A 16,396-nucleotide genomic window follows, 5' to 3' on the forward strand; every position below is an offset into this window, starting at 1 on the left:
GTTAGCAAGCTCTAAGAAGGTCAACAATGGGGGAAGAACACGAGCTCAACGGATGGATTAGATCCAATGTGGAAGAAGACCCCCTCTATATAGTGGGGGAAAGAATCCAACCGTTACCCCCACTCTCAGCCCGAGCAAAGCGGTACTACCACTGCTAGGAGCGATACTACCGTTGTTAGGAGCGGTACTACCGCTGCTAGGAGCGATACTACTGCACGGTAGATCCAACCGCCACGAAAGTAAAAAATTACTTTCATGCCTACCTCCGCTGAGGCTGCGGTTGTGCAAAAGTCCGACCCGGTAGTACCGAACGGTACTACCGCCAGAGAGTGGTAGTAAAAAACTACTACCGCTCCTAGATAGGGATGGCAATGGGTGCCCATTACCCATGTACCTTGCACGTAAAAACCATATTAGGGTAAGGGTATGATACAAAATTTTACCCATGGGTATATAAATAGGAAAACCTGAAACCCAACAGGTACATAGGGTACGGGTATGGGATCATATAACCCGTACCCACGTACCCATGTACCCATATAAAATCTATGTAAACTCAAAATTATATCTAAGTCTACACTATGTCAAGAACTTTTGAACTGGAAATGTATGACTATGGGTTGTTCTTTATGACTTATATAATGTTGTTATAAGGATATATGTTGTTTTAATCTATTTTTTAAACTAGTATTTTATGTTGCTGAATATGACTATAAATTGTTCAAACAAAGATGGGTAATTATACCCACGGGTACCCATCTACCATGTCAGGTGACGGGTATGGGAAAAAATTACACCCATTGACTGGTATGGGCAAGGGTGATGGGTAAGCTCTAGGGGAGTGGGTGAGGGTATGGGGTGACTCCATTCGTACCCATACCATGCGAGTGCCATCCCTACTCCTAGAGCGGTACTACCGCTGGCACGTGCGGTACTACCACTCGCCACTGAAACTGCCATAACTTCCGCATACGAGCTCTGAATCGAGCAAACTCAAGCTTGTTGGATTTAGGACGACAAGAGCTATCCAAACAGCGATAAGAAATCTTAAAAACATGCAGTTATGAAAATGCCAATGATATAGATATGTGAGACCTCTATGAATGAAGAACCGGCAAAAACTTCCAACATCGAAAACATCAAGGAAGATGCACATGGACTCCGTTTTCGATGAACTCGAGCTTGTCATGAAGATGACCTTAAGCTCTAAAACTCATAAAGAGAAACACCAAACAAGAACCAAGAAATATGATGCAAGGATGCAAATGGTTTGAGCTCTCAACGAACGATACGATAAAGCTACTCACTTGAGGCCCCCCTTGACAGTACGGCAATCTATCCTAAAATAGAAAAACCTATCAAGGGGAAACCTATACCTTGCACCTAGTCCTCTTGAGCTAGATGACGATGATCTTGGCTTCCTCGAGATGGACCACCTTTCTTGATTGTGTCGGTTTGATGAAGACTAGTTGATTGCTCCCCCATACTCACTATGGGTGAGGCACTCTTCAACACATCGTCACAAGTCCATTGCCACCACAATGGACGGCAAGCTTCAAGCATGATGTCTTCGTGATGCTCCACTTGAACTTGCACACCGCAGTCTTGATGGCGATCACCACTTGATGTCCTCCTTCATAGGTTGAATGAGATCTTTCTCTTGACGCAAACCCATGGAAACACACCTAACCCCACATAGAACTCTCACGAAGACCATGGGTTAGTACACAAAAGCGTTATGGACAATGTTTACCATACCATGGGATCACTTGATCCCTCTCGATACATCTTGTACACTTTGTGTGTTGATCATCTTGATTTACTCTTTGCTTAGTCTTGATCAACCTTGTGTCTTTATGATCAATTTTTGGATAATACTTCGAATACCACCTTGGTCATCATATAAACTACTTGAAACCAACAGATGGACTTCAAAAGTGCCTATGGACAAATCCTTCGAATATAACTTAAGGCAACCATTAGTCCATAGGGATTATCATCAATTACCAAAACCACATACGAAGAAATATGCTCTAACACGCGTCCACTACCAACAATCATTGTATCGCGTCCAGCGATAGTTAGAATATCTCCATTCATCTTTTTCAGAGTTTGGAAATATTTCATCTTCCTTAGTATGGAGTTTGTGGTACCAATGTCCACAAGGCATAATTCCTTTTCCATCAGATTGTTCCCATAGAAAACGGCGGCGAGTGTGTTTCCTCTTTCGCTCTTTCTGGCAGGGTAGTGCTGATAACGTGTTTAGAATCAGAAGTGATTCGGTACTTTCATTGATGATTACAGGTTGCCTTTTATACAATCTGGAGAGACACAACGCTTTGGATAGGCGCCGATCAGAAGTTGCTCGCCGCTAAGATTTGCAACAATACCGTTGTCGTTGAAATAGATGCTTGTACTTGCCTTTATACTGAAGACGTGTGACACGCCACGGAAGCGGCGGACGCACAGTGGTTATCAGCCGGCTGAAGGACAATCATTTCCCTTACACTAAGCGGCCAACCAATGCTACCAATATTTTCCCTTACACTAGGCGGCCAACCAATGCTACCAATATTTTCCGAAACTAGTGGTCAAAAAGAGCCAAAAAATAATCCCAACCCAGTACCAGGTGAAGGTATGATTTGCTTCTTTTTTGCATTTTCTTGGAAATATTGAATTTTGTAAAAAAAATGAATGAACCAACTAAACTACCAATATCTCCCAAATCTATTATCCAAATTAGTTGAATATTTTCCAGGTCATCACTGGGTACATATATGATTTACCTTTTTTTAAACATTGCATTTTGAATCAAAAAATGGAGCAACTAAAGCCACCATATTAATGGTTTTAGCTGGCGAGCTGATGTGACCATTAGAAATCATGTCAACAGTCATACAATAGATTAGAGTTAACTGCAACAGATTAAAACAATATACTCTCTCCGTCCCAAAATAACTGTCTCAAGCTTAGTACAACTTTGTACTAGAGCTAGTATAAAATTGAGACACTTATTTTGGGACGGAGGGAGTATAATGTTTTGTGCAACAAAAGCAAATACTCCCTGGGTTCCGAATTATAAGATGTTTCAAGTTTTTCAAAATCGGATGACACGTTTTAGTGTATTTCAGAACAGAGGTGATGGTCTGCAAAACTGACATCAACAATTTGTGGTTTGTGCAATTTCTTCTGCTGGAAGAAAAGACAAGACCATTTTGCTCGGGACGTACCAATGGTTGTTGGTGGTAGCCTGGTAGCATCACAAGAATCTTAAAAAAATGGAAGCTCAATCCATTGAGCTGCGACCAACATTTGGTGGTTAGCTGAGTCCACCTGGCTGGCTCCACACGGCAACATTTTCTGCTCTATCCTTACGATTACGGAAAGTCAGTGGCGACCTGGAGTTGTTAAGTATACTGAGCACTGACCGAGTATTGATCAAATTTTAGTACTCATACAGTTCTCACACGGCCGTCTCATCATCGGAGCCTCGGGAGGCGGCAATGGAGCTGGACGACAGCGACCGCGAGACATTCTGGAGCGCCCAGCGCAGCCTCAGCTCGTCGACGACGGGCGACGAGCCGGACGGGCAGAGCTACCCTGGTGCAGAGGGCACGGTGTTCGTTGCGTTGGCAGACGATGCCAACGAAGGGGTGAGCACCTTGCTGTGGGCGATGAAGAACCTGGCCAAGGATGGATCCAGGGTTGTGATAGCTCATGTCCGTAGCCCCATACGATCGACCCACAGAAGTAAGCTGGTACTTCCCTGCATATTATCAGCAGGTGAATTTTGGGTTATCTTTTCTGATATGTTTCAGTGGGGGTAAAAGCTCATCATGGCAGCATGAGACCAGAAGAGGTCAGCGATCATAGAAACTTGGAGTGGGACAAAGCAGGGGAAAACATGGCGAAACCCGCGAGAAGAGATCTAGAGGTTCAATTTCCTTCACCAGTCAATACCCTTTTACCTCTGGCTACGTCCATCACTCAAATTCAGTTCAAGACTAACCTGGAACACACTCTATACTATTCCAGATTGATTGTGAAGAAGTGGTGATTGAGATGGACGATGTTGCTGAAGGACTTGCACAACTTATTGCTATTCATGGCATCACCAGGCTTGTGATGGGAGCAGCTGCCGACCAACACTACTCAAAGTACACATCGCACCTGCCCAACCCAGTGACTTTCCCCCCAAAAAGGGTTTACTGTGTTTCTCATGCCAATTTCTATTTCTGGAACAGGCAGCACCAGTACGGTGGACTAACTGTATTTTCACTACATGTGTTCCTTTTTCAACACAGTATTTCAACAATCAATATAGATACCAAATTTACAAACACAATGACCTTAGCACACCAACTTTATTTATTTATTTGGCATGTGAGAACCCAGCAGTGGCACACGCCCATGAAATCACCCACCGGCGTTCGAAGCACAGCCTCCGCAAGGTGTTTCACTTCTACCTAGCGATGTACAGAGGGAGGAGACTTCCCCCATTCAAGGATGCCTATTTATTTATTTGGCATGTAGCTTACTAACATAGCACCAAAGTGACATACGAGACTTCTCAAACAAAAAGTGCTATACAAGTAAAATTAAGTGATGAAGCGGCCTGGAAGTAATGGAAAAGGGCATATGAGTCAAATTGTGATACTCCCTCCGTTCCTAAATATAAGTCTTTGTAGAGATTTCACTAGTGGACTACATACAGATGTATATAGACATACTTTAGAGTGTACATTCAATCATTTTGCTCCGTATGTAGACATCTAGTGAAATCGTCTAAAAGACTTATATTTAGGAACGGAGGGAGTATAACATTTGAAGAACCTAACGGATAACACTGTATGTCCACTATTTCAGATATCTTTAGTCCAGATTGATATATACTACTGCATCCGTTCCTAAATCTAAGTTTTTTTAGAAGTTTCACTAATAGACTACATACCAATGTATATAGACATACTTTAGATTGTATATTCAATTATTTTGCTCCGTATGTAGACCCCTAGTGAAATTGCTTAAAAGACTTATATTTAGAAACGGAGGGAGTACAATCCAATTCAATGTAATTTGCAAATTGTATATATTACACTATTCTCTGTTTTCAATATAGAGACTGCATTTTCAAACTTTTAGTTTCTTTCCTAACAAGCAGCGAATTAAGGATGATGTTAGCAGGCTTAGGCAGAATCATTTCATCAACTAATCCAAACTTATGCACAATCTAACAATGTTCTCAACCTATAGGGAAATGAAAATACCGAAGTCCAAGACAGCACTCAAGCTGATGGAGACAGCAGCTCCATCATGCAAGATATGGTTTATCTGTGATGGGCATCTGATATGTACCAGGTAAAAGTACAGCAAGGTTCATTACTTGTCAGCAGTTTTACCAAGTTATCCAGATTCTTTTATTTATACTTATATATTGGTAGTATCTTCAAGTTTAGCTAAGGGACCAATTTATTGTGTTATCACATAACTCGTGCAAATGGCTGAAAATCCTCTAACTATACCTGTGCAATTACAGGGAAATTAATGAAAATCTTCCTGCAATATCCTGGTCACCTGTAGAAAGCACAACAACATCTTCAGTGTGCAGCATTTCGAGCCAGATGAGATCAATGGCACTGAAGAATGAAGAAGCAAGCTCAAAAGGATATAATTCAGGTCCATCGTTTGAATCACAAATGGGTGACTGGGATTTTTTGTTCGGAGGTGAATGTCCTAAACATATTTATAGCAAAGTTTTAAATAGCCGGCTATAGCCTCGCTAATCGCTATAGCGTTTTGAGCAGGGTGACGCTAAATGACCGGCTATAGGATTCATGTACAATTGGCAGAAAAGGTTCTGAAATAGCTGGCTATAGCCCCGCTATAACCTGGATCTAGCTGATTTGAAGGACCGCCAGTATTTGGCATAGCCCGCTATTTAAAACAATGATCTGTAGTGACTACTCTATGCCATTCTTGCAAATTGCAAAAACAGTTGTTCTGTGTTATTATTTTTAAAATCTCAATAGATGGTTTATCCTTACAACATCATATTATCATATTACAAGAAAAAGGACCAAAATTTTGGTTTGTGGTTTCCATAGTTGGCCACTTTTTTTATGCTGCATAGTTGGACATTTAAAGAATCCAAAGGGTTCACGAATAAACTCAGAGACCTATGTTTAATCAATAAAACTGACAATAATACAAGGTACAATATAATTTGTATATTTTTCATAAACTACAATCTTTACATATGTTAAAATTGCTGAAGCTCAGCAGGGTCTACACCATAGAAATTAACCAATAAGATAGGAGACATTGTGGAGGTAGCAGATCAGAACAACCATTTTTAGTTCTATTTCTATGTGTGGAGAAAATGTTTCCTCATGTGAACAGAGTAAAAATTGTTAAACTTCATGCACTAGCCAATGCAGCCAAAAGTCCGAACTTATGGAAAGGACTAGACAATTCACATATACACTTCAACACCCCCTCTCACGTGTGACGCGGAAAGTCAACACGTGAATAGACTCAAGAGGTATGGCTCAAGAGTACTATACGTGGACAACGAGGGAGGCAACAACAATTTTTGGATAAAATTGCAAAAGTCAGGATTTGAACTCAAGACCTTAGGCCAACGCAACCAAAAGTCTGAACTTATGGCAAGGGCTAGGCAATTCACATATAGACTTCAACAAAAATGATTTTTGTCATACTGTTTACCTTTTCTCCTTTAAAGGTAGTCAAGCTATTTTTTTATTATTATGAACTCCAGATTGGGAAAAGACCACTTATATCTCATCCAGGACAGATGATGCAGTCGGTACCTCTGGAGCCACAACTTTACCTGTGATTATTTCTGATGCACGCCAACTAAGACCAGTGAAACACTCTCCAACTTATGAAGCTGATGGCGTCTACTTGGTGCCTGAATGCAATATGGTATGGTTATCTGTGCTAAATCATTAATTTACTAAAGTAATTCATGTCATAATTCCTGGCTCATGGTATCATACAGGAAGAGACACTAATTGTAGATGAAGAAGTGCATTTTGGGCATCAGGAGGTGTATACTGTAGCTGAGCTGTGGAAGGGACATGACGAATCTAACAAACATCAGAAAGCCGCACGGAATCTGCTTTCAGCTCTTCAAAGAGTAAGCTTTGTTTCGTAGGTCCATGCTGCATATCCATAAGTAATGAAAGTATCCCTTTTATAGACCAGCCAAATTAGTTTCTCTTTTAGCCAAAAATAGTATGACAAGAATATTCTTGCAGGCTAAAGTTTCAGAAGATTCGTATCTTCATGAGGTGAACCAGCGGAAACAGATTGAGGAGATACTTACAATACAGAGGCTGGAGATTGACGAAATGAAAAGAAGACGCTATGCGTTACACGATGAACTACAGGATTCAAAGAAGCAGAAGCTCATACTGGAAAAGCATATAATTCAGACCGAGACTGCTACAAAGGATAATGTAAAGGAGATTACTGACTTCTTTACAGAAAAATCATCCAAGGAAACTAAGAAATGCCTAAAACTCGAAATGGATCAGCTTTCAGCACTCCAAAAAGTAAGAGTTTGCTACAGGAATCTTTAGTACTCCCTCCGTTCGAAAATAAGTGATGCTGTTTTAGTTCAAAACTAAAACAGCGTCACTTATTTCCGAATGGAGGCAATAGTATAGTTCAACTTAGAAGTGCGTAAATAAAGTTCAAACTATTATTGCAGGCCAGGGAGATGGAGAATCTGTACCAAAACGAGAAGGGGCAGCGGTTAGACATGGATGCGAAGATCACGGGACAGAGGGTGGAGATTGAAGAAACAAAGAAGCATCGTGATGAACTATATTACGAGCTAAAAGATTTAAAGGAACACATGCTCAGGCTAAAAATAATTGTAAGTATGGAAGTATGTCTCTCAGCTGTCTGTTATGAGATCGTATAGAAAATCTGACTTAATCCTTTATTAAGGATGTGCCTGAAGAAACTAACAGAAGACGAAGGGCTGAAAGAGATCTGCTCTCAGCTCTTGAAATGGTAAGATATTGCTTCATGCTACCAGTTACAAACTGCAGCTTCATAACTAAATGTGGATTGCTCTTATAGGTTAAAGGTCTAGAGCACAGGATTTTGCGCGAGATGAGAAAGCGGAAAGCAGTGGAGGAGGCGAATGCAATTCAGTCGGAGGAAATTCAGGCAATGATACGACAGCTAGAAGATAAAAATGCCAAATATATGTCTGATATGAAGTCGGCCCTCAAATTTCATGAAGAAGAGCTTGAAAAGAGCAAACACTTTATCCAAGAAATTCAAGCAAAGTATGACAAGTCACTACGTGAGAGAGATACTGCAGTAACAGAGGCTAAAGAATTGTGGCAAAAGAATAAGCATGGAGCCTTGGTGTTCTCACTATCTGAGCTGCAGCAAGCAACCAAATGCTTTGATGTAGCACTCAAGATTGGTGAAGGTGGATCTGGAAGAGTCTATAAGGGTTTCCTCCGAAACACGACTGTGGCTATAAAGTTGCTTCATTGTCAACACCTGCAAGGGCAACAAGAATTCCATCAAGAGGTAATTGAGATGACTTCTCCTGAATCGTTTTCTTTTTCAAAAGAGTAGTAACATCATCGTAACATCGTCACTGCAGGTTGCTTTTCTCAGTACAGTGAGGCATCCTAACATCATGGTGTTTATAGGAGCATGCCAAGAGGCTTCTGGTTCTGGCCTGGTGCACGAGTTCCTCCCAAATGGGAGCCTTGAGGAACATATCTCTTGTAAGAAAAAGAAAAACACGCCACAGTTGACATGGCAAATGCGCACCAGGATTATTGGGGAGATATGGTCGGCTTTGATGTTCATCCACTCCCACAAGCCTCTCCCCATTGTTCACGGTGATCTAAAGCCGGACAACATTCTTCTTGACGCAAATTTTGTGAGCAAGTTGAGAATCTGCCAGGTTTCGAAAAATCCCAGGGCCACAAAGAACACTAAAGATCCCAAGTTCTTAACCACTGGGGAACTCACCCCACAGTGCGATGTGTACTCCTTTGGCATTATCATCCTACGCCTGCTGACAGGAAGGTCATTGCAAAATATCATTGCGACCGTAGAAAAAGCGATGGAGAAGGGGCACCTGCATTCCATTATCGACGATTCCGCAGGGAGCTGGCCATACCAACAGGCCGACCAGCTTGCGCGTCTTGGACTGAGATGCGCCAACTTGAGTGGGAAGCGCCGACCAGATCTTATAGGGGGGGTGTGGGGAGTGATCGAGCCACTGATGAAGGCCGCCTCCCTGAACGCTGGGCGGCCATCCTTTGCAGCTTCGTCAGATGACACACACACACCATCCAGCTTTGTCTGTGCAATCTCTCAGGTTAGTAAGGATTCACAAACTGCATCGTAATTTAATGTCATAGTACTAGAGACTAGAGAAGCATCTGAACTTACCAACTTTTGGTGTGATGCGTGGTGAACAGGAGGTGATGTGTGACCCTCAGATTGCAGCAGATGGGTTCACATACGAAGCTGAAGCTATCAGAAGGTGGCTCGACAGTGGACACGACACGTCGCCGATGACGAACCTGAAGCTCAAACACTGCAATCTCACCCCAAACAGGGCGCTCCATTCGGCGATTCTTGAGTGGCAACAGCAGCAGCAGAAGCACGGGACATGACTACATGAAGATCTGTCACAAACTGCATTCATCTCGACCTCGGATGTAAGCTGTTAACTGATAGTTTAGACCTAGGTATATACGCAAGCAAAACCGATCTATTCCGTCCCCTCCAGCGGTGGCGGCGGCTAGGGTGAAGCTTCCTTCCCTCAAGGCTCCGCCGATGAGCCCATGGACTCATCTCCCCTCTGTCTGCCACTCCAGCGGCCTGCGGTGGGGAGGAGTTCTCGAATGTGAGATTTGGAGAAAAAAACTATTTGCATGTGTGGAAAGATAAACACCAAGCAGATCCCTATTTATGCTTCTGGACTAGCTCATTATTGTTGAGAAAACCACCACACTTGCATGATTCACTTCCTTGGCTGGGAAAACCATCAAGAAACCAAAAAAGTTAACCAGCAATGTTGACCCCAATTCAAAGTATGCAAACACTCTTGCTAACATGGGAGAATTTTCTCCTGAGAACCTATAGGAGAAAAAACCGACGACGTGACTGACAAAAACGGAGATAAAATATATCAAATTATCAATACATATCAGGGTTGTATTATGAACGGCTTTTAAACTTGGAGGGTGAAATTTGAACCAAAGTAATGTTGAGGGTTGTAAAGTAAACCCTAAGACAAGTTCAGGGGGTAATGTGGACTTCTCTCCCAAGACTTAGATGAAAACTGAGAAAAAACAAACATGCCCTGAAGAAATAGCATCGGCATCCCGCAAAAAAATAAGCATCAGCATCCTGACCATTTCAACCTTGCGCAGCTCCGACATGCAGGCGAACTCAAAAACATGCACGAGCACCAGGCACCGCAATGCCAGTCTGTGTATCAGGCGACGAGGTCATATTCGTCGCGTGCGGGTGGCACAACGTCCAGCCGCATCATGCTCCTGTACTGCGCCGGTACTGGCGCGCCCGCGCGCACGCAGAGCTCCACCACGGCCGGGGCCTTGCCATAGTACCTCTTGAGCTCGTTCGCGAGAGGCACACTGTCACCAGCCGGGTCGCAGACGTGCCAGACGTGGTTCAGTGGGACAATGTCGTCCACCGTGGCCTCCTGCCACGCGTGCTGCCCATCCCGCTGCTGGTGCTTGCTCGCCTTGCACATCCTCACCTTGTGGCCCTTGGGCCCGACCTGCACATCCGGGCAGTACCCGCAGGTGACCACACCGTACTTCCTCATCAGCTTCACCGCGCCCGACCGCATCTCCAGCCAGGACTCCAGAGTCCTGTAGCTCATCTCCCTCACGGTGATCTCTTCTTCTGTTCGGTCACCGGCATAGGCAGTACAAGCAGAACTTGTTGGAGGCAGTGGGGATGGACACGACAAAGCTTCAGGTGATGTTTCTGCTTCGGGGGAGCCGTCTTCTTCGTCCAGCTCGAAGTCTGCAATCCTGCCATCGATTGAGTAGACTGGCCTTGTCCTCCTCTTGGTTGGGTATCGCTCGACGTCGACACCTGCCTGGATGCATAGCTCCAGGATGGCCGGGAGCCTCGGGACGGTGTACTTCTCCTTGTGCACCACCCTGGGCTTCCCAACACGATCAAACAGGTGGTAGCAGTATGGGAAGCCGAGGACATCCCGTACTGTCCCTGGCCGCCACACGTGCAAGGAGTTCCTCGACGCGCTGTTGGGGCCCTCACACGTCCTGATCTCGTGCCCGACGTCACCGATGTGCACCTCCGAGCAGAACCTGATCAGACATTTGACACCAGCATGCTGAATCCAGCAGACAATGGCTGCGCGAAGCGAATTACATTGCCATTGGGGTGTGCATGTTTTCCTTTTACCTGCATCGCTTCACCGGGATGGCAGCTTCGCCTTTCACAAGGATGGCGAGGCCGCGGAGGAGCTTCTCCCTTGCTCTGTGCACCCGATGCGCAACCTCGACGAGGTGCGGCACGAGAAGGCCGTTGGCGGGCGGGTGCTCCAGCACGCGGCAGGGGGCCTCCTGCCGGGCCCGTCTCTCCTCCTTAGCCCTCCGGATGAGGACCTTCATTGGCGTCACGTAGGGCTTCCTCTCCCACTTCCTCCCGGGCCGGGGTACGTCGGCGTAAGGGAACTCTTCCTCCTGTGGCTCCCTGCCGCCGTGCACCCATCGTGTCCATGCTCTGGGGGGAAGCAAAGGCCTCACCATCGGCTCAGCTCTCCCACGCAGGACTCGCCGAGCCAAAAGCCCAGCCGGTGGCATTTCATCGAACACGTTGTCCTCAGCGCAGATGCGCCGCCGGTTTAGAAGCCAGGGCAGAAGGTAGGTCGAAGCGAGGGAGCTATGGAAGCTTGGAACGCGACGGCCGGCCTTAGCCTTGGAATAGCACGCCGCGCCGACGGGGAGGGGCGCAGCGGTCCGGGCCGTGAGGTGGACGGACGCCCACGCGAAGAGACGGCGATTTGACGAGCAACGAGCTGGGCGCGCGTGCGACGAGGCTGCGGCGTCGGTCGACACACGAGAGTGGATGGCCAGTGCTCGAGTTTCGCCGGCGGCGGGGATCCTACGGGCGGCGACAGGCGGAGGTTCGTGTTGTGCGGGGGTCCGGCGAGCGGCGTGGTAGCACCGTAGCAGTCAGAACGAGGGGTAATTTAGTCAATGCAACTACCATTTGTTGAGTGAGTCGTAGTCATATCCCCGTACCCCCAGAGTCCAGAAAGATACGGCCTCCTCCTCCTGTCCTCACCTCATGCTTCCAGACGCTGCTCCCGGGGACGACCCCGTGGCCGGATCAGCGCCGGCGGCGGTGGCGACGGCGAAGGCGAGGGTGAAGGTGCTGTTCTTCGCCCGCGCGCGGGATCTGACGGGCGTCGCGGAGTCGTCGGTGGAGGTGCCCTCCGGGAGCACCGCGGGGGAATGCCTCGGCCGGGTGCTGGCCTCGTTCCCCAAGCTGGAGGAGATCCGCCGCTCCATGGTGCTCGCGCTCAACGAGGAGTACGCGCCCGAGTCCGCCCCCGTCGCCGACGGAGACGAGCTCGCCATCATCCCGCCGATCAGCGGCGGCTGACCGAGGCTGAAAATGAAGAAAACGAAAAAAAGAAAGAAAGGTTCTCTTCTTTCTTCAATACGGAGCACTACTTGTTTTTTTTTTTCGCTTCCTGATCAACGTGCAGGTTGGATCAATAATAAATTTGTGATGTTCGTTGGCGTTTCTGCTCTCAAATCATCAATCATGTTGATGAACAATATTATTTCAAATCTGAGAAAGATACATGAGGCATGCTCTTCGTGTACTTGACTGTATCTCTTACTCCCTCCGATCCAAAACGCACACTTAGTATAATTTTAATAGAAAGTTGTGCTAAATGCATCAATTAACATGGAAGCGAGCGTCATTTATTTATCGACTTGTATTGGATGCGATTGCCTGACCATCGGTGGCGGTGCTCGAGGAAATGTTGTCGATACGGTTGATCAATAGCTAGTGGAACTAGATAGAAAATCTGTCTGAATCGTCTAAAAAGGATGTGTCTGAAGAAACTAACAGAAGAAGAAGCCCTGAAAGAGATCCGCTCGCAGCTCTTCAAAGGGTAAGCTATGTCTTCGTTGCTCCCAGAGTCCCAGGTACAAACTGCAACATCATCATAACCAAAATGTGAACCGCTCTTATAGATCAAAGACCTACTAGAACGTTGGTTTCTGCATGAAATGAGAAAGCGGGAAGCAACAATAATGGAGGAGACACTTGCAATTCAGAAGGATGGGATTCAGGAAATAAAAGGAGAGCTACAAGATATACATGACAAAACATATGTCTGAGATCAAGTCGACCATCAAGTTCTGCGCTCCATTCAAACAGCCGCGCCTCCAAAACCAGCCACTTTCAGAATTTTCAAGAGGGAAACACCAGGATTCCTGGCTTTCAGGTAGGCGCGTGCGCTGTCATTTGGAGCACCGGACGCCTAATCCCACCAGACAATCAATGATGAGCTTGCTTGAACCTTCCATGATGAGCTCGTCGACCACATGCGGTTTGGTCATGTCATTTTCATTCAAAGGATTGCACACAGCAAGGTCGTCATCGTCAGACCTACAGCACCCCGACGTTAATTTCCTTCAACACGACATTGCTTACTAATCCGGGTGGTAAACATCCTTCAACTCTTGTTTCTGGAATCCCAAGCCACTCAACGTTGCCATCTGCAAGACGCTGCAATCAGTCATCCGTCCCCTGCGTAGGTGTAAAGAGATTACATCCCTCTATAGCTGTACCATGGCATGGGGCCTCCGAATTGCCGGGAGCTCTGCACAATTCAGGTTCCCTGGGCCCCTGAAGGACGCTTTTGCCTGTCTTAAGGACTTTTCTTGTTTTCAGATCAGTAGAGTAACGACTTCTTCCCCAACAAGAGGACGATGACAAGCGCGGTGCAGCTCATCACTCTGCTTCCGCTGCAACTTTACCCTCTCCCTCCAGATTCGTGTTCCAGACTTCCAGTACAGGCTGCATTGCAGCGCGGCACCTTAGCTGGGCCCTATCATGCTGGCTTCTTGACTCTTTCAAGGGAGCGCCCGGCCATTCTCTTCTTTTTACGGGAATTGCACTGCCCGTTTCTCTATCTTTTTCGGATTGTGATCGTGGGGAAAGCTTACCGGATGAAGAAGTAAAGTGGTTAGGTTCATGTTACATCCTCCGTGCAAGTAAAGCTTAGTAGACCTGGGTAGACCTGGGTATGTTTGGATGCTGGCATCGATTTTGGGGATCTTGCATGTGTGGGTTAAGATCAACGCCAACGGGCGGACCCAAATGGACGATCATTTTGTTCGTTTGGGTCGATCCGACGAACGCTAACGTCCGCTTCGGTGTTTGAGTCGTCGCATGCGTCCAGCACTGACCCGATCCATTTTTATCAGCGCGTAAAAAATAATAATAAAATCAGGACGAAAATAATAAACAAGTATAATTAAACAGTAAAAACCGGTCACGAAGGTCGGCGAGAGTCCATGCGTCCCCATTATATTAATTAAACATAACAAAAAAATAAACTAGGCAACCTCGTTGTCGTCGTCGTCGGGATCGGTGAGGTCAACCAGCATAGGCGCAGGGCTGACCCAGGGGAACGCCGTGTTCCAGAGCGCAACTGCCTGCATCTCCGTCCTCTGTCCCGCCGGCACGGGCTGTGCTGGTGGCGGTGGAAGCGCAGCACGGGCGCGCTCCTCCTCCAGCTCCCGTCGTTCCTCCTCCGCCTCCTTCTCTAGCTCAATCGGTCGACGGGCTTCGGCGCGCTCCGTCGCCAGGTGCTGCGCCCACTACTGCTGGAGGTAGGCTTCCTCCTGTTGCTGTGTCGCGCCCAACCAGATGGGCGGCGCGCTGACCCACTCGCGGACGCAGCCGGTCCACTGGTAGACCTCCCGTGGCGGTTCCGTCGGCTCGATCTTCGGCGGAGGTGGCACGACGCAGTCGGCGGCGGCGGACAGTGCGATGGCCTTCGCGAGCTACGCCTCGTACACCGCCTCCTCCTCGTCAGCCTTGCGCCGCTCTTCCTCTTCGCTCTCGCGGAGAACGGCTGCAAGCGCCGCCTAGTAGGCGGCCTTCACCTCCTGGTCTTCATCGCTAATGACGAGCGGGGGTGGCGGAGGGCCTCCTGGCTGCACGTCGTGCACGTCGCGCCGGCGCTGCTCCTCGTGAACCAAGGTGAACCAGATCTCCTAGTTGGGAGAGTCGGTTGCATACACCGGGTTGAGTCGCTGCTCCGGCCTCAGCTGATGTCGGCGGTGACTCATCTCCAGTGCGTGCATCCGTGTCGACCGCGACACGGTCGGCACCGGGATCCTCTCCAGATCAAGATGCCAGTGGTGCGGGAGGGAGAGGTCGGGGTAGGGCAGCGGAACGCGGTGCTCCCAGTGCCACCGCGCTTGGTGCACCGGGACGCTGACACGCCCGTGAGACCGATAGACGGGGGCCTTGCCCTTGTTTTGGAAGTGATACATCCCAAACGTATCTATAATTTCTGCTTGTTCCATGATCTTTTAGGTGACATTGCTATATGTTTTGCTACACTTTTATATCTTTTTATACATATTTGGACTAACCTACTAACTCAGTGCACCCAGTGCCAGTTTCTGTCTGCTGATGTCTTTTTTGCAAGGGCTTTTACCCAATTTTCCAGAGCCCCAAAAAATCCCGAGAAAAATATATAAAAATCAGCGTAACGGAAGCTTCCGGATCACCGAAGATGGGCCAGAGGGGAGCCAGGGGCTGCCCAGGCGGCCACCCTGCGCGGCCTGGCCCCTGGCCGCACCCACAGGCCGCCTGGGTGGGCCCCACCTCCTTTGATGCCCTCATTTGGCCTATATTTACCCCTCCGATCGAAAACCCTTGAGGCATATTCAGAATCATGAATTTCTCCATCGTTTCGTCGCCGCAGCGCTTTTGAGATCGGGAGCGTCAGGAGACCTCTTCCCGGCACCCTGCCGGAGGAAGGATTGACCTCTGGGAGCTTCTCCACCACCATGGACACTTCCCGGACGTGCCGTGAGTAGTCCTCCTTGGACCATGAGTCCATGACCAGTAGCTATGTGATGTCTTCTCTCCAATCTTGTGCTTCAATGATTAGCCCTTGTGAGCTGCCCTACATGATCAAGACACCTATGTAATTTTCATGTTATTGCTATGTTTGGTTTGTTGGGATCCGATGGATTATGAGATTATGTTCAGATTGTTATGAGTTATGTATTTGATTATCCTTTTTTATTATGTTCTTTAGTGATTCATGCATGTTCTCCAT

General features: G+C 47.1%; 3 protein-coding genes across 6 annotated transcripts; 2 read left to right on the plus strand and 1 right to left on the minus strand.

Moving 5' to 3' along the window:
* Positions 1 to 3,404: 3,404 nt before the first annotated feature.
* LOC123402038 (APO protein 3, mitochondrial) lies at positions 3,405 to 12,272 on the minus strand. Of its 3 annotated transcripts, XR_006611222.1 has the most exons (8): positions 11,473 to 12,272; positions 10,428 to 11,375; positions 9,457 to 9,891; positions 9,140 to 9,366; positions 8,417 to 8,547; positions 6,851 to 6,931; positions 5,523 to 5,574; positions 3,405 to 3,766 (listed from the first exon to the last, which is right to left on the minus strand). XR_006611222.1 is itself a non-coding variant. In XM_045095896.1 (2 exons), exons 1-2 carry the CDS (start codon positions 11,871 to 11,873, stop codon positions 10,511 to 10,513), a joined length of 1,266 nt encoding a protein of 421 aa, XP_044951831.1. In that variant the 5' UTR covers positions 11,874 to 12,272; the 3' UTR covers positions 10,178 to 10,510. The 3 variants fall into 3 exon arrangements, 1 of the variants encoding a protein (XP_044951831.1); XR_006611223.1 differs by lacking the exon at positions 6,851 to 6,931; XM_045095896.1 differs by lacking the exons at positions 3,405 to 3,766; positions 5,523 to 5,574; positions 6,851 to 6,931; ... (1 more) ...; positions 9,140 to 9,366; positions 9,457 to 9,891 and having other exon boundaries at positions 10,178 to 11,375.
* Positions 3,504 to 9,988, plus strand: LOC123402036 (U-box domain-containing protein 33-like). Of its 2 annotated transcripts, none has more exons than XM_045095894.1 (13): positions 3,504 to 3,750; positions 3,831 to 3,934; positions 4,036 to 4,157; positions 5,254 to 5,358; positions 5,537 to 5,724; positions 6,779 to 6,945; positions 7,022 to 7,159; positions 7,281 to 7,577; positions 7,736 to 7,903; positions 7,978 to 8,043; positions 8,113 to 8,577; positions 8,654 to 9,382; positions 9,486 to 9,988. In XM_045095894.1, exons 1-13 carry the CDS (start codon positions 3,504 to 3,506, stop codon positions 9,681 to 9,683), a joined length of 2,994 nt encoding a protein of 997 aa, XP_044951829.1. In that variant the 3' UTR covers positions 9,684 to 9,988. The 2 variants fall into 2 exon arrangements, with proteins under 2 accessions (XP_044951829.1, XP_044951830.1); XM_045095895.1 differs by having other exon boundaries at positions 6,815 to 6,945.
* A 24-nt stretch (positions 12,273 to 12,296) lies between the features above and the next one.
* LOC123402039 (molybdopterin synthase sulfur carrier subunit) lies at positions 12,297 to 12,914 on the plus strand. Its single transcript, XM_045095897.1, has one exon. It carries the CDS (start codon positions 12,361 to 12,363, stop codon positions 12,676 to 12,678), a length of 318 nt encoding a protein of 105 aa, XP_044951832.1. The 5' UTR covers positions 12,297 to 12,360; the 3' UTR covers positions 12,679 to 12,914.
* The last annotated feature ends 3,482 nt before the right edge of the window (positions 12,915 to 16,396 follow it).

Source organism: Hordeum vulgare, chromosome 6H, assembly GCF_904849725.1.
Source record: "Hordeum vulgare subsp. vulgare chromosome 6H, MorexV3_pseudomolecules_assembly, whole genome shotgun sequence".
NCBI classification, from domain to species: Eukaryota; Viridiplantae; Streptophyta; class Magnoliopsida; order Poales; family Poaceae; genus Hordeum; species Hordeum vulgare.